The 26,248-nt window shown below is 32.6% G+C and overlaps 1 protein-coding gene across 1 annotated transcript in view; it reads right to left on the reverse strand.

The window, feature by feature from the left end:
• LOC129221489 (solute carrier family 35 member B1-like) overlaps nt 1-26,248 on the reverse strand; it is a 52,625-nt gene that overhangs the window by 17,925 nt on the left and 8,452 nt on the right. Inside the window, exons 2-5 of the mRNA XM_054855971.1 lie at nt 21,943-22,037; nt 16,699-16,829; nt 11,575-11,769; nt 1,063-1,189 (exon numbers count right to left, since the gene is read on the reverse strand). Of these exons, the coding sequence (XP_054711946.1) occupies nt 1,063-1,189; nt 11,575-11,769; nt 16,699-16,829; nt 21,943-22,037 (548 nt within the window). The remainder of the gene's footprint in view (nt 1-1,062; nt 1,190-11,574; nt 11,770-16,698; nt 16,830-21,942; nt 22,038-26,248) is intronic.

Consider the following 26,248-nt stretch of genomic DNA (forward strand, 5'->3'; position numbering starts at 1 on the left):
AGGAGCTGAAATAGGCAAATCTTGGTTATCAGACACTAGCCTAATCAGAAACTAGTGGCCCGACACTTGGGGAGTCCCGAAATCGGCGTAGTATAAGTTAATTTTTTTTTTGGGGGGGGGGATACGGCCCTAAATAGATGCATTATGTTTTTTACTATCATTAATTTTTTAATACGACATTTGTTCCTTGATTTTACATTTTTTCACAATGCGTTTTCATAAACAATACAATTGTTCTACAAAATTATAAAATGTTTTCAAGCTTTTTTTTTGAGAAATTTCAAATACAGGTATTAATACCGGTATTCTGGTATCACGATTTAAAAATACTGAACACATTGAATTTTTGGTCTGGTATTGCAATACCTAAGTGGTACCATGGTTTCCTAGAATTATAATTACAGGATTGGTGGTTGTAGCTGAGGAGGGGAGTTGTAATCTTCATATATAAATTTAATTTGAATCATGCATTTGTATTAGAACTTTCTTATACCTATTATTACAAAATAGCTGCAGCCATAAAATGAAAATAGCTAAAAAGTTGCTTTTTCATCTATTGCATGAAATATATTATGTTTATAACTGTAAAGAAATTAGTAATTACAAATTTTTAAAGATTTAAAAATTTTTAAAAAAAATCAGATTTAAATGTTAAAAATCTGATTTTTTGATTTGAAAAAAATGTAAAAAAAAAATCACAAACTCTGACACTTAAGTGTTATGAGGGGCAAAAATGAACTTAATATTAGAGATTAAAGCAATTGTTAAACATAACCAAACAGTTTAATGTAGACACCACATTTTTTCTTTGTGTACTTATTAAATATTTGATATACTGACACAAGATAATATTTTGAAAATATAAAGAAAATTATGCAGACATAAATTCCTTTTTTTTTTTTTTTTTTTTGCATTTAAATACATTCTGAATGCATAATAATATTAAGTACACACAGCACAAGAACAAGAGAAGGGGAGGGGAGATAAAGATCACAAATGTCAAAAACCGAAAGAACATATTCCATGAACTACAAAAACATGCCACTGAAAACAACTTATTACCAATGCCGAGAAATAAAGTAGCCCATGCATTAGTGTTATACATCATGTGTCCGGATTTGGATTGATATTCAGCTTTCATTCTATCTTGGATTGCTCCAGTGAAGCCATCCAAAGACAAAGAGATGAGCTAAAAATAAATATTATAAGAAAGAGATAGAAATAAATAATTTTTTGAAGCATGTGATGTCACAATCACGACTGAAAATGATTTTTAAAATAATGTCAGAAGAATGCATGCCTATTTTACTTTTATACACAACAAATACTCATTTGGAATAGATTAGAGTGTATGAAACACAGGGTGTTTCAAAAAGAATGACCCGATTTGAAATTCGTATGTTATGAAAACTATTGAAAATAGACACTTCAGATTTATTTTATATTGCATGGATAATAATAATTTTTTTTTACAACCAAATTAAAGGTGCTCAATATGTCCACCTTTGGATGCACGGCATATGTCTTCACGGTAGTCAAAACCATCCCAAACTTTTGCAAGCATGTCTGCATCGACTACTTCCACCGCTTACACAAACAACCTGCGTGTTTGGAATTGTTTATACAAATACAAATGTGACGACCAGCAACAGGCTCTGGGCCCAGCTAGGCTGGTCCTAGTCAATTAATTAGTCCCCAATGAAGATCAATGGCCCTCTTAAAGCTATCCACTCCCTTGCTCATTACCGCCTCTTCCGGTAAGCTATTCCAAGTGCCCACCACCCTGCTAAAGTAGCAGTTTTTCCTGATTTCCAAGTTAGCCTGAGATTTAAATAGCTTAAAACAATGACCCCTTGTCCTGCTTTCCCCGCAAAAATTTAATAAATTTACATCTTTCATTTTGATAAATTTAAATAACTGAATCATGTCCCCTCTGACTCTCCTTTGCTCCAGGCTATACATGTTAAGCCTATTAAGTCTGGTATCATAATCTAAATCTGAGAGTCCCTTTACTAATTTAGTTACCCTTCTTTGAACCCTTTCCAATACAAAAATATCTTTCTTCAGATAAGGCGACCAAAACTGAACAGCATACTCCAAATGAGGTCTTACTAAACTCCTATATAAAGGCAGAAGAACTTTCTTAGATTTGTTTGAAATAGATCTATTGATGAACCCAAGCATTTTGTTGACTTTGTTACTAGCAATACTGCACTGTTGACTAAACTTGAAGTCCTGATTTATAAAGATACCCAGATCCATAGCATTTTCTACCTGATTTATGACTGAACCCTGTAAACGATATCTCATACGCTTATTTCCATGACCTAAGTGTAGCACTTGACATTTCCCTACATTAACTGCCATACCCCATTTATCTGCCCACTTAGTAATATGATCTAAATCCTCTTGCAGCTGTTTTACTTGTTCTTCATTTTCGACAATCCCCATAACTTTTACATCGTCAGCAAAACAATTCATGCTTCCAGAAATATTTTCATTGATGTCATTCATAAATATAATAAACAAAAGAGGCTCTAAAACTGATCCTTGAGGAACCCCACTTAAAACATCACTCCAATTAGAATGATTTCCTCTCACAACTACTCTTTGTTTCCTACCAGTAAGCCAATTTCTAACCCAAAGTAAAGTTTTTCCTCCTATTCCAATGTCAGCTAACTTGTTGAGAAGAGCAACATGCGGTACCTTGTCAAAAGCTTTTTGAAAATCAATATAAACATCCACACATTTTTTGTTATCTAAAGCTGAGGTAACCTTGTCGTAGAAATGCAATAAATTAGTAGTACAGGATTAGTAGTACAGGATTTATGTACGATCTTCTGGGGCAGGAGGTTCAACACCAGAATATTCTCGATGAAAATCACGCTGAACAGTTGTTACGGACTCGCACTTTGCGAAGCGTGGAACACAATACCATTTTTGTCGTGCAGTCGCCATTTTTACAAACACTGAAATGGCGGGCGAAGAAAGAGAGTTAGCGCTATTTATCGGCAACTCCATGAAACTCGAGATTTTCCTCATTCTGATACCTTTTTTAAAAGAAACGGATTAAAATCTGAATAGTTATGATTTTTTGAAATTAAGTCATTCTTTTTGAAACACCCTGTATATTAGTCTTGTACCTTGGGGCACTTTTCATATTTTAATTTTTATTTCATTTAAATCAAATTCAAAATCTAAAAGTCACATTAAAAATCACTGAAATATACTTTTTTAATTCAGACAATCTGAAAATAAAATATTGCCAGCCATTTAAAGTAAGAGTTCCAAACTGTCCCAAGGTACAACAGCCTATTTTACCTTGGGACATATCCTGTTGTACCATGGGAACCCTTCATGATTCAGGAAACAGCCATATACTTAAACCAATTTTGAACCAAAAAACATTAAAAAAAATTTTTTTTCATGGTAATAAATTAAATTATGAATAATGAATCTTAAATAACAAATTATTATCCAACATTAAATGTGTTTGAAAGACTAAATCAGATTAGAACATCTTTCCACATTCCTAAACATATCTAAATTATTAAGAACCATGCATATGTTGCACCTTGGGGCGTGTCCTAAGGTACATTATGCTTGGCTGTCCTGAGGTAATATCACCCCGTTGTTTAAGAAAAACCAAACTGGTGCTCAATCCAGATGCAATATCATTATTTTCTCATAACCAAAATATCTAAAGATTTCATCATTTAACATAGCATAATAGATTTATTTATTTCACTTAAATCATTTCTCTAATATGTATGTATTCATGTCACATGGAAATATTATACATTTTCTCCTTTTTAATTATTAAACAATAATGAATGTTACAATAACAATAATATAATTTCACAATAAAAAACCAATATTAAATCAATTATTCAATTAATATTTTGTAGGAAAACTGTTATTGCTTATTTCTTTTTATTTACCAAAGCTAATTATCTAAGAAAATCAAAATTAGATTGAAAACTATTTTTGTTGATAGTTTGCGAGAAAATAAAATGAGATAAAATAAAGGTATAGCTCACATGAAATGAACTCATACATATTAGAGAAGTTATAAATTAAGGATATAAGTGAAATAAATAAATCCATTATGCAATGTTAAATGATGAAATCTTTAAAAAAAATTGAAAAGTGTCCAGAAACAAGTCCAGTACTGTATACATGCATTCTACATCTACGGAGAAGGCAGAACTAGTTACGTAGAAGTTGATACTTTGTGTTGTGAAAAAAAACAGTGGTCTGAGAGGCAGTTTTGGAGTTTATACGTACAGTGGACTCTCTCCATTCTGAACACTCATGGGACCGAATAAAAGTGTTCAGATTATGGGGGTGTTCATTACAGAGGGAGACTGGATAATCCATGTATATGTATTCTATTGTGTTAGTGGACCGTGTTCAGTACTTTGCCCAGTGAGCTATGCCAGTAACCTGAGGTAGAGGTGTTGAATTTTGAATTGATGGCTAGTGCAATGTCTAATTCAACTTGGTAGGATCTAAACTCTTGCATTTATTCGTTTCATTTTTAGTTTTAAAAGATTCACGTGACATTCAAGAATAAAATTTACAATACAGCTCTCGGTACAATACCTGAAAAAAAAAAAGTTATTTTTAATCTGTTTTTGCATTGTGCATCCTCATGAAAGGTATGTTGTACTACCAACCATGTGAAAATGTTTCTGGGTGATTCACAGCCGCATTTTGCTTAAAAGTAATCATACTTTAAAGGTCTTGAAAAATACTTGATACAATGGTTGGATTCTTGAAATATAGTTCAGTGGAAGAAACTTCAGGCTCACACTACTCAGCTGAATTATTTCATGTGATACAGTAATATCCAGGAAAATAATTTTTCTTCTTCCTCTATCCATTTTCTCTTTAATGCCATTCAATCAGTGATAACATCTTGAATGTATTTTTGGATTTCCAATCGGATTCATAGGAATTCCCGAGTACCGATTGTGATAATGTTTAGTATATAGAGAGGTAATTATTGAAGGGGATTGAAAATAGCGTGCATAATACTGGGGTGTTCATATTATAGGGTGTTCAGAGTACAGAGAGGTCAACCTATGTTAAGTCTATGGAGTTTCACCGGAACTGTCAAAATGTGTTCAGAATATCAGGGTGTTCACATTAGAGAGTGTTCAGATAGAGGGAGTCCACTGTACTTGCTAGCTTAAGTTCCAATTTCTTTCAGTGCTACAGTAACCAAATTTCTCAGTTCTTATATGTTGAAAATCATAATAGAGTAAGAGCCCATGAGTGCCAGACCTACGTCATAGTATAAAGGCTCAACATTTTTCTGTCTAACGACATCATCGCAGGTAAGAAATGTTCGCTATTATTTAAGCTGAGTCACGCAAACAATATTTTATAGAGGTGCAGACATGCCTTTGAAACTTATCTATACAAATTTTCTGCTTCCAAGACCCAAATCCTGAGGATCTAGGATCGAAAAAAAAGGGAGCTCCAAAAAGACAGATCAAATTCATGAAACAAATTGCCACGTTTGGCACGGTTTCCCCATTGGATGCCATTTTGGAGCTCACTTTTTCTTTTCTTCTTAAGGCATCCTAGATCCTCATGATTGTGTCTTGGAAGCTGAAAATGTGCGTAGGTTAGTTTCAAGGCATGTCTGCACTTTTGTAGAGCATCCTCAAATTGGAGATGGTTAGATGGGGTCCACCAGGTCACGTGACATGAAATGAATCTATGATGTTTCGCTTTTTGTAGCAATTTCACGCACCTTTACTACCTGTTTCCTGCCAAAGCCAACACGACTCAGCTTGATTAATAGCGAACCGTTCTTACCTGTTATGATGTCCTTACGCAAAAAAATTTTGGGCCTTTATACTATGACGTAGGTCTGACACTCATGGACTCTTGTACTACAACTTGATTAGTTATAATTTCTTCTGTTTTAATGTTAAGAACATATATTTTCACTATTTATTCAATTTAAAGTATAATATGCATGTGAATAAGAATAAAAATCAGATTAGAAAAGCACATAATATGGTGTGGGGCACAATATCGAGCAAAACACACAACAAGGGGCAAAGCAAATTAATTTTACTGCACAAAAGGAAGAATGTGGTTGTGCGTGTTCCTTCAAATGATCAGGAGGTGAAAAAAAGGTTTGGCATCAAAAATGCTCCACATAGGATCATATAGATTTTCTGGTAATTTCAAAAAGTTTTTCCCGTTTGAAATGATTATAGTTGATTTATGAAATGCAATCACTTGCTTTCTAATGTCATTTTTGTGGTACACCATAATAAAAGACATCCCATGATTACAAACGTTTTCCTGACTATTTTTAAAACATGAATTCATAGCTAAAATTTCTGTTTTATGATTTTTAAAGTCCAAATGCGGAAAATTCTATTTTATTTAAGGTTAAAGCGTGGCTTTTTGATCAAAAGGTAACAAATCTGTCCTCTGCACAGGGCCGGATTTGGAAGTGTGGAGGCCCCTAATCAGGGTTGAAAAAGATCATCATATTTTCGAAAATATCCGATACTTTGATATATATCCGAATATTTTGATATATATATATGTATATATCCGATATTTTCGACCCGTGAAAGTTAGAATATTTCGTAAAAATTTTATTGTGGGGGGGGGGGGCCCTTTGTTGTGGAGGCCCCGGGGCAGTAGCCCCGCCTGCCCTCCCCTAAATCCGGTCCTGCCTCTGCACATTTTATTTTGAACAAAAGGGGACACATCCTGAAAGAATCTGTAGCACGAAGACTTTTAGATCCAAAGGAGCACCTGTCCAAAATCCTCAAATTTTAATCCACTACTTTTAGGTTCATGTACTTCGATAAGAGAATATGAGAAGGTGAAATATTAGAGTATTGGTGAAATTGGAATTTTCAACATTCAGGTTTTCGTTCAAAAGGGCAGATATCCAAAATTAAAATGGCGATATTTCCTTGCTTTTTCTACACAAACATTTCTTACTCTGGGCCATGATTTGCTGTGATTTTGTGTTCCATTCTGTACCCAGAGAGGTTGATAAAATTATTTTGCTCTTACCCTAATTCGTTTTTCTCACCTCCTGAACATTTGTAGAAAATGGATATGTTCCCTTTTGATAAATTGGTCCTCATATGTTTCTTCAACAACGCATCCAATATCACGTTTATCTTGAAAATGCTGGGATACACACATATTGATTCAATGAATTTCAAACGTGTCTTTTAAGTTTTCTTTTTGATAAGTATCCTTCATAGGTCACCCAGAGCCAGTCATTCCTCAGGAATGTCCTACAGCAGACAACAAATTATCAAAGCATCTCTTTCATTCTGTGGGCTCTTCTTTTTCCAAACCTTTTCATAAATATTTGGAGCACTGAATAATTTTAGTTGCTAAAATGCTGTTGAATTTGAAAGCAATTGAATATGAAAACAATGTTTTTTTAAAAGGATTGTTTTTTTTAACTATATGTATTCATCTTTAAAATAAATAATAACAATAATAAATAATGGCATTGTTATCAGCATAAATCTTTTTTTTTTTTTTTTTTTTTGCAATACTATGTCTTATTAAATTTTGTACCTCAAAGCCAAAACAACGTAAGCCAAATAAGCGCAACTTTAGAGGAAAGAGGAAAAACTTCTTTCTGATGCATGTAAAAGATGGGACACACGCTCTTAACACTGGTAAATAATAATAATATATTTTTTTAAAGAATTGCGCTCACATGGCTTGATGCGGAACAAGATTCTACATACAAATACAAAAGTGACGACCAACAACAGGCTCTGGGCCCAGCTAGGCTGGTCCTAGTCAATTTACACTCCCCAGTGAAGATCAATGGCCCTCTTAAAACTATCTACTCCCTTGCTCATTACCATTTCTTCCGGTAAGCTGTTCCAAGGTTCCACTACCCTGCTAAAATAATTTTTCCTAATATCCATGTTAGCCTGAGATTTAAATAGCTTAAAACAATGACCCCTTGTCCTGTTTTCAGTGCTAAACTTCAGCCCCATAACGTCTTTCATTTTAATAAATTTAAACAACTGAATCATGTCTCCTCCGTCTCTTCTTTGCTCAAGACTGTACATTTTTAGCCTTCTAAGCCTGGAATCATAGTCTAAATGAGAAAGTCCACTTATTAGCCTTGTAGCCAGCCTTTGAACCCTTTCCAATACATTAATATCTTTCTTAAGATAAGGAGATCAAAACTGAACAGCATACTCCAAAAAAAAAAAAAAAAAAAGAAAAGAAAACAAATGCACTAATAAACAGAAAGTCGCAATTTTTGGAATTACCACAGTCTGGTTCTGAGATACAGAATTTACATTGCAATTTTTGTGTAACAGTTATTGAACAAATGTATTGTCTCTTTAAATACAACTGAAGACATTACATTTAGTGGTCCATAGACAAATCATTCCATATATTTTAGGCTTCTTTTAGAAAGTTCTAAAGGCTTTCTTTTAGAAAGTTCCTTTAAGAAGCTTCTTCTGCCTTTATATAGGAGTTTAGTAAGACCTCATTTGGAGTATGCTGTTCAGTTTTGGTCGCCTTATCTGAAGAAAGATATTTTTGTATTGGAAAGGGTTCAAAGAAGGGTAACTAGATTAGTAAGGGGACTTTCAGATTTAGATTATGATACCAGACTTAATATGTATAGCCTGGAGCAAAGGAGAGTCAGAGGGGACATGATTCAGTTATTTAAATTTATCAAAATGAAAGATGTAAATGGATTAAATTTTTTCGGGGAAAGCAGGATGAGGGGTCATTGTCTTAATCTATTTAAATCTCAGGCTAACTTGGAAATAAGGAAAAACTACTACTTTAGTAGGGTCAGGGCCGGATTTGGAAGTGTGGAGGCCCCAGGGCAACGAAGGAGTGGAGGTCCCTAATCAGGGTTCGAAAAGATCATCATATTTTCGAAAATATCCAATACTTTGATATATATATATATATATATATATATATATATATATATATATATATATATATATATATATATATATATATATATATATATATATATATATGTCCTATATTTTCATATATATATATATATATATATATATATATATATATCCTCTATTTTTGACCCGTGAAAGTTAGGATATTTTGTAAAAATGTTATTGTGGGGGCCTCTTTGTTGTGGAGGCCCCGGGGCAGTAGCCTTACCTGCCCTCCCCTAAATCTGGCCCCGAGTAGGGTCATGGGCACTTGGAATAGCTTACCGGAAGAGGTGGTAATGAGCAAGGGGTGGATAGCTTTAAGAGGGCCATTGATCTTCATTGAGGACTAATTAATTGACTAGGACCAGCCTAGCTGGGCCACAGCCATCTTGACACAAGGCCTGCGCGCTCATTCAACATGGCCGCCCGTGAAGGCGGTTTGTTTACATCTCATAATAGCTCTACCGTGAATAAAAATTTAGATTTTTTTATAATCCATTTAAAAAAAAACAGTTAATTTTTACATGAAATACTCCGATACATCTCTAAATTAAAAATTTATATCGTTCGAGTTTTAATATCGACACAAATAGTTCTTAAATAGTAAACTAAATTAAAATTCATGCATGACACAATTAAATATTATATTCGCAATAAATATATAGATAATGAATAAAAATGAAAATTTTAATGGGTAAAAAGAAAATGCACTTCAACTTCAAATCATAATGCAAAAGAAAGTACGAAATAAATTTTGCTTACTGTAAATTATAAAATGATTAAGACAGACGGGGAAGATAAACGGGAAGTGCATATTTCTTATTCATAAACTAATAAATATTTTGCATTTTTCACACGAATGATTTACAGCAGTATTGATTTCCTTTGATAAAAATACAGACAAATAAAAAAAAATAAGATGGAATAAAATAAACCAATATTTAGCCATATTTCTAACTGTTACAAACAAAAGAAACAACATACATTTTTGACAAAAAAACCACTCCAATACCCAATAATAATTACAAAACATCTGAACAATTGAAACAAACTAAACAATTGGTATAAAAGGACAATACTGATGCATATATTTCAGAGTAAAAAATATAATTAGATTTATCATAAGTTATCTGTGAGTTTTTTTTTTTTTTTTTTTTGGAGAAGATATTCAACAGTATGTTATAAATCGTTTGCATAATATTTCTCAAAATCAAGAAAATGATGTGAGAGCTAAGCTTGTAATGGTCATGTACCACATTTCTAATGCATGGCTCGTTAATAGTTGTTAAAAGCTTTAATTCATTTTCATTTGCTATGAATTCCTCAAAAAAAAAAAAAAAAAAAAAAAAAAAACCACAACATTTTAAAATACATTTATTCAAATAGAAGCTGGGTTTAAAAGAAAAAGTTGGTGTTTTTCAAAAGTCACGTTTTCATGTATCTATTAAACTGCACTCTTCAGAGAATTCATATTAAAAAGCTCCTTGGAATTTTAGTTACAGAAAATAATCATTTAACAAAGTGAGGGCAAAAAGCTTCGTCATTAAAATCGAAAGTAATAAACTTGTATTACATGAAAAAAACATAAATAAAAATGTGTACCTTTCAATAATAGAGTACAGTACCTTACAGAAATAGAAACTGCTTTAAAAGTTAAAACAGTTGCTCTTTTTAATGAACTGCGATCTAATGTATATATTAAACAGCACTCTTCAGCCAATTCATGTTAAAAAAGTTCCTTGAAACAATAGTTACAAAAAATAATCATAACACAAATTGAGGGCAAAAAAGCTTCGTCATTAAAATCCAAAGCGATAAAAATATGTAGCATGAAAAAACATACATAAAAATTTGTCCTTTACAAGTAAAAAATCCTTAAAATATTATTTAACAAGTACAGTAAAACTCCTCTAATATGGACACTAACAAGACAAAATTTTTTGTTTGCAATTGAGGGGTGTTCGCATGACAGAGGTTTAATACCTTTTAATTTTACCTTAGAATCGAGGAATTAAATACTGTGCACATAGGAGGGGTATCCGTTAGGAGGGATTTTACTGTATTTATTTTTATTATCAATTCTGCTTAAAAATAACCATTGGTAACCACACTTAACTTCTTAACATTTTTTAATCCAACAATAGTAGCTTCAAACATATTTGGAGCTGTTAAACATTTGACACGTTAAATTTTCACCACCAAAGTATCCCAACGGCTTATAATGTAAACTTGACGAAACGTAACGATTTAGCACAGTCAAATACAAAGAACAAAAAAGAAAACATCATTTTAAGTCTCCATAAAGACAGTTGATAACGTATTCACACATTTGGAATAAATATTACTTTGCTATTTGATACTAAAGTTGTGAGATGAAATACAATATTGCATCCGCAACGAGCAACTACACAGTCCACAACACTGTTTGAACTAAAGGGATTTTCCCGCTCAACGCCTGCTTGAGGTCACGTGACATCGATTGCGCAATACAGCGCGTAGGCCTGATATATAGAAGGCTGTGGCTGGGCCCAGAGCCTGTTACTGGTTGTCACATTTGTATTTGTATAAATGAAAACTTACCTTAACAGAAAAACATAGATATATAACACAGAAAAATGTGTCTTACTAATAAAATTTCTCCTATGCCTAAAAGAGCAGCATCTTCTTTAACTGCAACAGCAGGTTTGTCTTTGTACATGAACAAGCAAACACCAACAACGATCATAAACACATAAAGGTATTTGGAGAGAGGGTATTTCTTTTTCGCAACTAGAACACCCAAGATCATCACTGGGATAGGTTTACACGACTTTCCAACAACCTGAAAGAGAGAAATAAATCAGAATTTAAGAAATAAAATTTCCAATGTAACTAAAAGTCAAAAAGAGGACTGTTTCAATAGTTGTGTATACAGGAGAAAGTTAATTTTCACTGTAGTCTTGGTAAACAGGGGCAGAACCAGTTTTGTTTTCTTTTTTTTTGGGGGGGGGGAATGTTTGTTTCACAGCAAACCTTACATAAATGTGTATTAACGAAGGCTATCAATATCACTAAAAAACGGAAGGAACAGGGTTTTTGTTATGGTCGCATTTTTCGCAGAATGAGAAAATACTATCTAAAATATGAAAATGAAGGAAGTCATGTTCACTTTTTGGCTTAAGTAAAAAACTGAACGATACACTTTCCCAGAGATACAGCTAGAATGGTCATATTCAACTTCATTTTATTAGAGATCAGCTAAGGTGTAAAAATTACTATTAAATTCATCAACCATTAGTCTTAATGGTCACTATGTCTCTTCAGTACTGCATGTATTGGAGGGAGGGAGGCGGACTAGTTCATTTTTAAAAATAAAACTTGTTTCTCTTTTTTGTTAAAAAAAAAATTTGAAATGGCCATTGATTGCTATTGAAATTAATAAATAGTTATTGAAAACTAATGAAAATATTATCAGTTGATTATTTGATTTTTATCAGCAAAGTTTAAAGTTACAAAATAGTGCTCTTTGTTACATCATAAAACATATTACATTTCCCCAGCTGTTTTTTTTTTTTATATAAATGATCATTTTATTGCAATGTATATGCATATTATTCGTGTATATGATATGTAGCATTGTTTTTCAGTTCGATTTTTTGTTAACCCCCTCCCCATACTTATGAAGTTTGGGGGAGGGTTTTGAGCACCCTCTTTCAGTTGAAATAGGAAACTAAAATTCTTCCAGTATATATATTGCTATCCACAAGTCTAAAAATATTGAGGGGTGTCCTGTTATTTAGGAGAAACTTTTTTTTTTCACATGTATTTTTGAACCATCCTAGTAAATAGTCTTTTGAGGTATATTTTTTTAGTTGACATTAGTACTGAAAATTAGTTCTGTTACAAGAGAGGAAAACAATTTTGTTGCCTTTAGGATGATTTAGATTTTTGTGTTCAGCGCCTGGTTTAGAAACTTTGGAACAATAGGCCAAAATAAGCACATCTGCAGGAGCCTCCTTGACTTTTACAGGTGAAGAAAGAGCTGTTTAATCGCATTATGTTACTGCATATACACTTACACATAGGAAATAGGGTGCAGTACCAGGGTGAAAACAAATGGTATTTAATCAATTTCAGTAACGTCAAATATCCATGACAATTGTTTTACATGAACCACCACCTAACAAGGGCACCCAGATAGGGGGGAAAGGGGGATTGAAGCTCCCCCTTAGAAATTAGAACTTCCTTGTTTTTTAGTACTTTTTTTCTCTGCAAAAATGTAAAAACATTTCTTTTCCAGCCATTAATGAATAATTTATTGAAAATGTCAAACTTTAATAACCCTAATCTGTACTTTAATCGGTGTCCATGGGAAAAATATCCTGCTAAACAATGAGGAAAATATCTGAGCTCCCCTCCCCTTAAAATTTTGCATATGGGCGCCCATGCCACCTAAACTTAAATGAAAATTAATTCTGTACCTCAGAGCCAGAAGGAAGCAAGTCATAAACTTGCGATATCTCGTTTATTAGTGCATTGTATGTAGAGGCTCCTTCTGCATCAAGCCATGTGAACGTCATTCTTGACAAGAAATTCTTTTCATTTTTTTAGCAGGGTTAAAAGAGCAAGCCTCCCATTATTTGCATGCACCAGAAAAAAGTTCTTCCTCTTCCCTATAAAATTATGGCTCTGAGGCACAGAATTAAGGCAGCAAGCTATCTACAACGATACTGTTGGGACCTAAAAAAATACTGTTATAGACAGGTTATCATCACATACAGTTTAATTATTCAGACCCCGAAGTGGTTTTTTGGGGGGGGGAAAAGTAGGAAATAAGGAATTAAAAATTAAAAAAGTAGGAAAATTAGGAAAAAAAATCACTTAAAAAACTAGGAAAAAATAGGAAGAGATAAGAATAAACAGATTTAGTGTAAACTTTATTTCTAATGTAAAATAAACTAACAGTACTTTTGAATTATTAAAAGGATTTAATGAAAGACCGAGTCAAATAACAAAACGAAAGAAACAAACTGACAATTTTCAATATGAAAAATAAACTAGGGGAAACAAAGGTACTAAATACAAAAATATGAAAATAAAATCCAAACAAAGAAACACCTTTCAACAATACAGTAATAAAAATTTCAAGAAGAAAAGAATAAAGTGCAATATAGCGATCGAAATAATAATAATAATAATAATAAATAAAAATAATAATAATAATAATAAAACTCATATTTTGGTGCAATAAAACCATTTTTGTTAAAGATTTGTTTTGTCAAAAACGAAAAGATTCCTTCGAGAGCATCCATTTGTCATTTGAAAATACTAACACTTTCAGTTTCTGTTGTCATAAACTATGATACAAAACGCAAAGCAAATATTAAATTAGTTTTAGTTGAAAATAATCAGCAACTGACATGCGTTTTTGCATAAGCAGTGGCAGATGTTTGAGTTTGAAAAAAAAGGAAATAGACTATAAGTGCAGAACTAAAATAAATTTGTTTTTAAATATGGGACATAAAATTCATAATAAAATAATTAAACTAAATAAATAACGAAATAAGTAAACTAAAGAGTTTATATTATGTTATATATTTTTAGTATACAAGAAAATTTTTCTTTCAGGAATGTCATTTAGGGGGGTCAGTGAGAAAAATTTCTCTCTTCCCTGGCTTTAGAAAATTAATGCTTAACTATAAGTTTGTGTGGTTTTTATCGTTTTCAGACAAAATTTGCATTCAGAACACATACTTCGCTAGCCATCCCCGGTGGAAAAATCAAAATGACGGGCCAGTTTTAATTTTTAACAAGCAATAAAAACGAATATTGTTTTATTGGTTTGATGATTTTTTACCTCCTTCTTCCAAAATTTTTGTCACGGAAAAAAAATGGATAATCATGCATGGTAAACAATTCATTTCTCACCATACAACAAAAATATTCATCCGGAAATTGTTCACGAAATTGAGAGTGATGGGGGGGGGGGGGGGGGAGCAACTCCTCGATATTGATGATATATCAGATTAAGAAATATCTATTAAAAAGAAAAAGAAATACAGTACATATTTGCTTGTGGCTCTATCCTCCCCCCCCCCCCCCCAACTTAAAAAAAATGTGAAGAAATAAAAACGGTATAGTGCATTTAAATTGATTTCTGATTTTTCTCCCAAAAATCGGAAACGTTTTGCCGAGTTTTTTTTTTTTTTTTTTGCAAATACATTCTTTGCAAAGAAAGAAACTGAAATTTTATAAATTTTATAATCATGTTTCCTATTTAGAATGAACAATAATCATATTTATGTATGAAAAAAGTTAGTTTCTACGATTATTTTTGAAGTGTTCCGTTTTTTGCGAATTTCTGTTATATGTCGCTTTTATTTTGTACTAACATCAAGAAAATATGACTGTGTACAGGTTTTTCAATTTTTGCTTCCTTACGTTCCTTTTAAGGTTTTACATTACCTTTCTGTTTAAATAGAGCTCCATTTCCCTTGTAATCATCTATACAAAAAATTGGTGAATAGGAAATTCGGCTTTTCCCGCACTTCTTTTACACTCGGCTGTTTTCTTTAATTAAAGCTTCTAATTAACGGGTAAGTAATATATAATTGCATTAGAATGTGTCGGTATCCACTTCTTTATTGTTTCGTTAAAACAGTAGGACTGAAGTCGGAGCCATAAAAAGAAAAGTCGATCATAAACGGAGCAATGGTAAAAAAGTCACTTGAGAAAATTTAACTTTTAAACACACAGACGCCGCGGCGCTCCTTAAAGAAATTACTGTAGTCAGTCAATGTCAGTTTAGGAATGTCAATGTAATCAGTTCAGGAACCGCTTGTTTCTTTTGTTTTTCAAATTTGAAACATGCAGAAAATTATGGGGGCGGCATGGTAAAAAATAATAATCAATGCACAATTAGAAGTGCTATACTAAAGAAAGAAAAAGTAGGAAAAAAAAAAGGAAAAAGTAGGAAAATAAGGACAGTGCTCTAAAAAATAGGAAAAAGTAGGAAAAATAGGAACTCTTCGGGGTCTGAATTATTTACGCTGATATTTTGATGGGACCAAGGAAAATATTGTTATAGACAAGTTTATTGTTATTAACAGTATTGTTATAGACAGGTTACACTGTATAAGTAAAATGATATTTGAAAACTAATATTTCTTGGGAAATCCCGGATGGATCGTTACTAAATGAAGTGACCTTAGAGCATTTTTGCATAAGCAGAAAAATATATATATATAATACAAATATAGCATATTAATGAGAGGAAAAAAAAAGCATTCAATGTAAAAATAAGTGAGGTTAAATTTCATGAAGGACTAAAGGTTTGTCCTCAGTAGAACATAAATGAGAAGAAAATTCTCAGGAGGAAAAAAAAAAGCAACTTTCTGTCGCAGTAGATCTGTAGTCTGGAGGTCATGTTTTAAATAGAAATAGATTTCCCCTTTTATTGGATTTTTACATTTTCTAATGCTTACTGGTAGGGGGGGGGGGCTTTATATTGTGGGGTAGCCTGGCACCCCACAAATACTTTGGGGGGTGCTCAAGCACTGCAGCACCCCTAGAGTTGGCACCTCTGGCAAGTGAAGCTTTCAGGTTTGAGAAGATCAAAAATTGTTTTGACTAAACAAGGACATACTGTGGTACTTATAGTAATGCACAAACAGATTTATAAAAATCAAGCGACAATAAAGAATGGCACATTAGAAGATCATTGAAAACAAATTCCGTTTTTTAACTACAAAGGTTTTGTTTTTGTATTTACTTGAGTGGGATAGTTCACATGCTGCAGCGCCATATTACTTGAAACCATTGCACCAAGATATGAAAATGCACACACTGCATAATACAACGGCCTTGTAGGATCTTCACCTTGTTTCATGATGGTATGCAACACTGTAATATAATAAAATACACATTATAATGTAATAAAAATAAAATAAAAACACATTCACAACTATATTCAAAGTCAGGGCATGATTACTAAATAGGTCAACTAGGCTACGGCCTAGGGCCCCTGATTTTTAGGAGCCCCCAAATTGCTAAAATTGCTTCCACCAATGGAAATGGGGTCTGAACAATAGTCTTTAAGATTTGAAATTATAAGGGGTCCTGAAAAACTGTTAATCCTAGGGCTTCCAAACATATTAATCGGGTCCTGTCAAAGTCTGCATTAACTGTAATAAAAACCTTGATCAAACACAAATGTAAAAGTGAAAGAATTGTGATAGAAAACTTACAATTAGTTATCATTCAGTAGATCAAAAATATAAGTAAGAGCGAAAACATTTAACAGATTCCGCCAACTATCACAATTCAGCAGGCAAAAAATATAAGAGGGAAAGAACATGAGCAAATTTATGGAACAATCATATTTTACAAAATCAAGACATAAGTCAGGGGTCTGGCCAGAGGATATTTGGGTCCGTTAACGGACCCTTCACAAAAATCCGATCAACCAAAACGGACCTTTCACAAAATCCCGATCAAACAAAACGGACCTTTCACAAAATCCCGATCAAACAAAACGGACCCTTCACAAAATTCTGATAAACAAGATCGGATCTGTCACAAATTGTTTATTGAAAGAGCAAATCTGAAAGCAAAATAACACATATTTCTGTGCATAAACCGATAATTTTTGGAACCTTTTTTTAAGTCAAATTAGAGGGATCAGCTTATACAAAATCGGCTAATTTTGAAAAGAAAAAAAAAAAGAAAAAGAAAAAATCGGCACTCTTGCTATGCTCCTGCAAGCGATAAATAATTACTACTGCCAAATAAATATAATGGTTGTTTGTTTTATCACAGCTAATTAGCAGCGGTGTTGTTGTAAACTTTTTTGAAAAGGCATTGGTAGGCACTTTTCTCCTCTCATGATTTAATAAACAATAATAATATATATCTGCGAAATGAACTTAGAACTGCAAAGGGATAGTAAGGGTGAGGAAAAAATATGATCGCTTCAGATAGGGTTACCAACTTCAAAACTATCACCACTTAGCATCTGGCTTTGACCTTTATAATGACTTGATTAGAAAATATTCTCATCACTTTGTGGGCTTGTAAATATTTGCATTTTTACGGTGCGATGTTTAATTTTTATTTTGGGAGAAAATTATATGGGTTTTGATTTTTCGATGCCAACAAGGATGATTAACTTTATATAAACTCTTTTAATTACCGTTTTTTTTTTCTTTAGATGTCTACATTTTGAAAAATGCAATATTTTAACATCCGATATGAGAATCATATATTTTTTCTTTTTTTAAGCTAACTTCGCTTTATTAGGATTCAAATAAATGAAAAGTCTCTTTATTTCTGTTAGAACTCTCATTTCAAGTTTTTAAAGCAAAATTCCATTTTATGTTATGAGTCAAAAATTAAAATGCTGAACAGATGGTTTATTTTATTTCATTATTATTATTATTATTTTATTTTATTTTTTTTGGGTCAACTGTGTCCACAGATATTGATGATATGTTATCATAGGACTCTAAAACGCAATTTTAAAATAATTTTATCAAAAATATTTCTTTTATAAGCCGTTTTTATACTTTTGATGCCTTCACTTTGAGAATTGCGATCTCTTTGCATCCGCTATGGGAATCGGAATTTTCGAATATTCGATGATTATTACGCTTTGTTAAGAGGTAAACAATTGAAATACCTTTTTATTTTTGTTAAAATCACGGAATTTATAAGTTTTAAACGAAATTCTGTGCTTTTTAAGAGTGTCTTGGGTCAAAAAGTTGAATGCTGAACCCTATTCTGAATTTTGTTTTATTTATTTATATTTTTGTTACAATTATTTTAAATACTGTACAGAAATATATCTAGTATAATTTAACATGATGCAGAATGGTAGATAAATATTGATACTTGAAAGAGCGATGCCACCCCCCCCCCCCCCCCCGCTAAATATCAGAAAAAAAATCCAGAATGATTTTCTCGACATAGAAGAGGAAAACACTCAACTTTAAGTTTAATTGATGCAGTTTGTGCCATCTCTAAATTATAAAATTTTGTTTAAAAATTTTTTTTTTTGCGAAATTTTTTGATTTTTCACAAAATTAATTCATTTTTCACAAAATTATTTGATTTTTCACAAAAAACGGACCCTGTGAAAAATCCTGGACAGACCCCTGTAAGTAAAAATGAAAGAGCTAATTGTTCAACAATTATAACATAACCAATTAAGAATCAACCTAAGGAAAGCAATATAACATGATTTATTCATATCATATAGGTGGATTATGATTGGATAACATGATTTACCCACGTCATATAGATATTTTTTTCCATTTAACATTGTAACTTAATCTACATTATGTATAGTTAATAATTTAAAGTAAAAGCTTCCAAAAGCAAAAATAAATTAATATAGTAAATATAATAGTTTTGTTTACGTTTGTCTGAAATTCTGCATAAACAGATAAATAATTTCTTTCCCCGAGAGATGATTTAATAACTGATTTACACATGTCATATAAGTGGATTATGGACTGGATAACATGATTTACCCACGTCATATAGGTATTTTTTTCCATTTAACATTATAATTTAATCTACATTATGTATAGTTAATAATTTAAAGTAAAAGCTTCCAAAAGCAAAAATAAATTAATATAGTAAATATAATAGTTTTGTTTACGTTTGTCTGAAATTCTGCATAAACAGATAAATAATTTCTTTCCCGAGAGATGATTTAATAACTGATTTAAACATGTCATATAAGTGGATTATGGACTGGATAACATGATTTACCCACGTCATATAGGTATTTTTTTCCATTTAACATTATAATTTAATCTACATTATGTATAGTTAATAATTTAAAGTAAAAGCTTCCAAAAGCAAAAATAAATTAATATAGTAAATATAATAGTTTTGTTTACGTTTGTCTGAAATTCTGCATAAACAGATAAATAATTTCTTTCCCCGAGAGATAATTTAATAACTGATTTACACATGTCATATAAGTGGATTATGGACTGGATAACATGATTTACCCACGTCATATAGGTATTTTTTTCCATTTAACATTATAATTTAATATACATTATGTATAGTTAATAATTTAAAGTAAAAGCTTCCAAAAGCAAAAATAAATTAATATAGTAAATATAATAGTTTTTTTTATGTTTGTCTGAAATTCTGCATAAACAGATAAATAATTTCTTTCCCGAGAGATGATTTAATAACTGATAATCAACATGGTAAAATATGCTATATCACAAAGACTAATACAAGCAAGGGGCACTGTCCCCTCCCTTGAAGGTCCCTGCACGGGATATTTTCCAAATAAGAGTCCTAAAACACAATTGTAGATCATCTTTGACGATGTTAAGGAAAGAAATGGGGCTTGAATCTTCTCCCGGAAACTTTTGGGAATTGAAGTTCCAAAAAGGCAATTTCAGATTATTGTTGGTAATGCTTAGGAGGAGGAATTTGGAGGCCTTCCACAGGATATTTTGCAAAATTTAAGTCTTAAAGCCCCCCCCCCCCCTCCTCCTTCAAATGTGTAAATCAGATACATAGTAAGATATAAATTAAAAAATCAACCGTCCCCTCCTTGAAAAAAAATTCTAGATCAATCCTTGCTATATCAAAATTGTAAGTAGTCGTAATCAAGAGCCTTGCATTTACAAATACAAACTAAGTTGCTCAAAATATCAGTACAAATTATTCAAGTGGTTTACTGCTATGTTATTCTCTTTGGTAACTGATAAATAATTATATCATCATAAAAAAAAAATGAGGAATGAAATTCAAGCATTGCAAAGGATTATTAAACTTTGATTATAATAATTAATTTTAATTAGTTTGCATTTGAACGGAAGTTAATATTTCATATGTGTAAAACAAATTAAAGTACTGTAAAATTAAAAATCCTAGTTTTTGCTTTTTCTTAGTTGTGTAGTTTATATGAAGAAAAATAAGCAGTTAATGTTGAGCAGTAATGAATTGACTTTACATATTTATTAACTTAACATCATGAGATCTTTCTTTTTACTTCCTTTTACAAAAAAAGAAGTATTGTATTCACGAAAAAATTTTCACTCAAAATTCAGTCTTATAATTTCCATTTTGCTTGCTCCCAAATTATGTTGAGTTTTTTTTTTTCAACCCGACCACGCGCGGATAAATGTCTAAGAACGTGTAGACACCTGAAATATCCATTTCGACATTCCACGAGTTAATTACAACAACTTTTCTCGTAAGGTCCGTATGTACGTATGTCGTATATATGTCGCATAACTCAAGAACGGCATGTCGTAGAAAGTTGAAATTTGGTACGTAGACTTCTAGTGGGGTCTAGTTGTGCACCTTTCTTTTTGGATGCATTCGGATGTCCCAAAGGGGGTCTTTTACACTTTTTTGGGGGGAAATCAATGTTAATTTCAATGCAAACTCAAGTGGTGTTATAATTTATGCAAACACTTGGCAATATATCGGCAAGCTTTTGGTCACCAAATTTTGTCGCCAACTTGGCGACAAATTTGGCGATTTGTTTTTTAAAATATGGTTTTAATTTTGCCATTGTTGGTAAGATTTAGAGAGTTAACTATTGAATCACATTAAAATTACAAATAATGGGAAAATAGCTTTAAATTGGTGTAAACGGAAATCATGTGATACACACATCAGCTCGTTTGGTTACTATGTCATATTTAAATGAGTTTGTAATAGTAGGTGAAATGTAATGTGTGATAAGATGTAAAAGAAATTCAAAAGCAACAAAATTTAACTTAAACATCTGAGGGTTTTCTTTCACATTAAAACTACTTTTAATGAGATAAAATTAGCAAGTAACAATTTGAATTAACTTTGTACAGTAGTACTATACTGTGACTTTCCTACAATGAGTAAAAATACTGTCCGTATGCCAGTTATCAAACAATTAAATTTTTTGTCTAATCAGTTGCCCAATACTGAAGTATTCAGACAAACCAAATATTTAGTGCATTTTAATTACAATCAAAATATTTTCACATATAATACTTACTAATTTTCGCAAAAATTGCATTGACAACACACTGGACAAAAACAAGCGTAGATGTGAATGTGAATTTGTCATTTTCTCCATAAGTACTTCTTGTGCTACAAGAGAATTTTTTTTTCAAACCATGGTTCATTACAACTACTGAAAACAACAATTTTGCATTAGAATTCAATTTAAGCTCATAATAATAAAGAAGAAAGGATTTTTTCCCCCAAGAATCAAAATAAATAATCTTATATAATTAAAAACTGAACGTATGTACCTATGTATCTATGTATGTACCTATGTATGTTCAAGCTTCTTCTTCCGAACAACAGTGAACTGACCATCGAACCAGGTATCGATGGATTTGTAATCTTCCCGTTGTCATGTCTGGCTATTTAACATAATACTCGGATAATAACTAGTGGAGATATCAATTAAAAACTATTAATTATGACACTTAGATTTCGACATAAAATCCCTATTTTTTGAAGGCTTTCCTCCATTCAAATTATTATTCAGTGCTTCATCTCAACTTTCCACAACAATGCTTTTATTAACACCGGAAGGAAACAAAGGGTAGTTGTAAGGGGAAATTATTCTAATTGGAGTGAGGTTTTAAGCAGGGTTAATCAAGGATCAGTGTTAGGGCCTGTTTTGTTCATTGTTTTTATGAACGATATTCACAAAAATATTTCTGGGCACATGAATTGTTTTGCTGATGATGTCAAAGTTATGGGGACTGTAGAAAATGAAGAACAAGCAAATCAGCTGCAAGAGGATCTAGATCATATTACGGAGTGGGCTGATAAATGTGGTATGGCTATTAATGTTGGGGAAATGTCAAGTGCTACATTTAGGGCATGGAAATAAGTGTACAAGTTATTATTTGCAAGGTTCAGTCATTAGTCAGGCAGACAAAGTTACTGATCTGGGTGTCTTAATAAGTCAGGATTTAAAGTTTAGCCAACAGTGCAGCCTTGATAGTAACAAGGCCAATAAGATGCTTGGGTTTATCAATAGATCTATTTCAAACAAATCTAAAGAAGTTCTTCTGCCCTTAGATAGAAGTTTGGTAAGACCCCATTTGGAGTATGCTGTTCAGTTTTGGTCTCCTTATCTTAAGAAAGACATTAATGTATTGGAAAGGGTTCAAAGGCGAGCTACAAGGCTAATAAATGGACTTTCTCACTTAGACTATGATTCCAAGCTTAGAAGGCTAAAAATACAAAAACAAAAGTGATGACCAGCAACATGCTCTGGGCCCAGCTAGACTGGTCCTAGTCAATTTACAATCCCCAGTGAAGATCAATGGCCCTCTTAAAACTGTCTACTCCTTTGCTCATTACCACCTCTTCCGGTAAGCTGTTCCAAGGTTCCACTACCCTGCTAAAATAATAATTTTTCCTAATATCCATGTTAGCCTGAGATTTAAATAGCTTAAAACAATGACCCCTTGTCCTGTTTTCAGTGCTAAACTTTAGCCCCGTAACATCTTTCGTTTTAATAAATTTAAACAGCTGAATCATGTCCCCTCGGTCTCTTCTTTGCTCAAGACTGTACATTTTTAGCCTTCTAAGCCTGGAATCATAATCTAAGTGGGAAAGTCCACTTATTAGCCTTGTAGCCCGCCTTTGAACCCTTTCCAATACATTAATATCTTTCTTAAGATAAGGAGACCAAAACTGAACAGCATACTCCAAATGGGGTCTTACCAAACTTCTATATAAGGACAGAAGAACTTCTTTAGATTTATTTGAAATAGATATATTGATAAATCCAAGCATCTTATTGGCTTTGTTGCTAGCAATGCTGCACTGTTGGCTAAACTTTAAATCCGGACTTATTAAGACCCCCAGATCAGTAACTTTGTCTGCCTGACTAATGACTGAACCTTGCAAATTATAACTTGTACACTTGTTTCCATGCCCTAAATGTAGCACTTGACATTTCCTAACATTAACAGCTATACCCCATTTATCAGCCCACTCCGTAATATGATCTAGATCCTCTTGCAGCTGATTTGCTTGTTCATCATTTTCTACAGTCCCCATAACTTTGACATCATCAGCAAAACAATTAATGTTCCCAGAAATATTTTTGTGAATATCGTTCATAAAGACAATGAACAAAACAGGCCCTAACACTGATCCTTGAGGAACCCCGCTTAAGACCTCACTCCAGTTAGAATAATTTCCTCTTACAACTACTCTTTGTTTCCTTCCGGTCAGTCAGTTTTTTACCCAAATGAAAGTTTTCCCTCCTATTCTTATATCAGCTAATTTGCTAAGTAGAGCAACATGCGGTACCTTATCGAAAGCTTTTTGAAAATCAATGTAAACAACATCTACAGGCTTCTTATTGTCCAAAGCCATGGTAACTTTGTCATAGAAATGTAATAAATTAGTTGCACAAGATTTACCTTTCCTGAAACCGTACTGAAAACTAGTCAATACATTATTAGTCTCTAGAAAATTTACTATCTTAATTTTCATCAATGTTTCAAAAATTTTGCAAACCACTGAAGTTAGACACACAGGTCTATAATTTCCCGCACTCCCTTTAGACCCTTTCTTGAAGAGCGGTTTAATGTTAGCCAGCTTCCAGTCCTCTGGCACTGTTCCCGAATTATAAGAAGCATTGAAAATGTTTGCGATTACATCTGCTAATTCCTCTGCACATTCAACTAAAATTTTTGGATAAATATTATCTGGCCCCGGAGCCTTAGTCTCTTTAATTTTTTTCAAATGAAGCAAAACGTCATCCCTGGAAAATACAAAGTCCTCAAGCTGTACTATAGCTTGTGTCTTGTTGGTGTCAACGGTTGAGATACAGTTATCGTTAAAAACACTCGAAAAAAGTTATTAAGAACATTAGCAATATCACTATCGTCCTGAATTAAAATTCCGTGCTCATCAACCAGTGGCCCAATATGACTATTTCGAACTTTCCCCGAATTAGCGTATGCAAAAAACCTCTTGGGATTCCTGTTTATATTATCTGCCAGTCTTTGCTCCAACTCTCTTTTCTGAATCTGTACCAAATACTTAAATTTAAGCCTTGCCTTACAATATTGGATCCTATCTGCACTGTGACCTGTTTCTCTAAACCTATGAAAAGCAGCTTGCTTGTAATTTAGAGTGTCTTTAGTTTCCCTGGAGAACCACATTGGCTAAATTTTAGTGTTGACACCCTTTCTCCTAAAAGGAACATGATCCCTAACCGTATTCGCTAGATTTTCCTTAAACTCTGCGCATTGAAGATTCACATTGCTAGTGTCCAATCCAGAAGAAAAAACTGCTTTCAAACTCTGCCGAAATGCCACAAAGTCAGTATTTCTGAAATTGGGCACAAACTAAAATTCTCTATTGAGCAAAGAGAGCGAGGGGACATGATTCAGTTGTTTAAATTTTTTTAAATGAAAGATGTTACGGGGCTGAAGTTTAGCACTGAAAACAGGACAAGGGGTCATTGTTTTAAGCTATTTAAATCTCAGGCTAACATGGATGTTAGGAAAAATTATTATTTTAGCAGGGTAGTGGAACCTTGGAACAGTTTACCGTAAGAGGTGGTAATGAGCAAGGGAGTAGATAGTTTTAAGAGGGCCATTGATCTTCACTGGGGATTGTAAATTGACTAGGACCAGTCTAGCTGGGCCCAGAGCCTATTGCTGGTCGTCACTTTTGTATTTGTATGTATAGCGTGAAGAAAATCATTGAGATGAAAGATGTGTTGCCATTTTTTTTCTCGAATAGGAACAGGTAAAATTCTTGTTTTTGTTTCGAGGCTTTTCCTGTAATCAGGGGATTTAAAATATTTACTTATTAAGGTTTTTTCTGCAATCTGCCGCAAAATTTCACTGACTTTTTTTTTGTTTTGTTTTGGTTCAAGCCTGAGTGTTGAACTCGTGTCACTTGATGTAACTTTTATTTTCGAGGTTGACCGTGCAAAGCCGGGCGACGCAGCTAGTTTAACATATATATATTGACAAAAACCCAATTTTATACAGTAGTCATGCCATTTATAACAAATTTATGGCTACAATGTATTAGCTTCAATTACCCATTATGTTTTGCAGTGTGTTATTTAACTTTTCGTAGCGAAATTACTGCTAAAACAAAATCTGTATTTGGTCCCTTCAACATTGCTATAAATGTACCAGATTGTATGCAAATGTACATTCTAACCAAATTGTATGACCTCATCACACAATTGAGAAGCAAAATTTGTAAATAATAACATTTACATCAATATATTAAGAAAATGGGAAAAGTAATATATGGGTAATTCCATATCAAATCAACCAATGGTCAAAACGTCATGTCTT

This window comes from Uloborus diversus, chromosome 4, assembly GCF_026930045.1.
Source record: "Uloborus diversus isolate 005 chromosome 4, Udiv.v.3.1, whole genome shotgun sequence".
Classification (NCBI taxonomy): Eukaryota; Metazoa; Arthropoda; class Arachnida; order Araneae; family Uloboridae; genus Uloborus; species Uloborus diversus.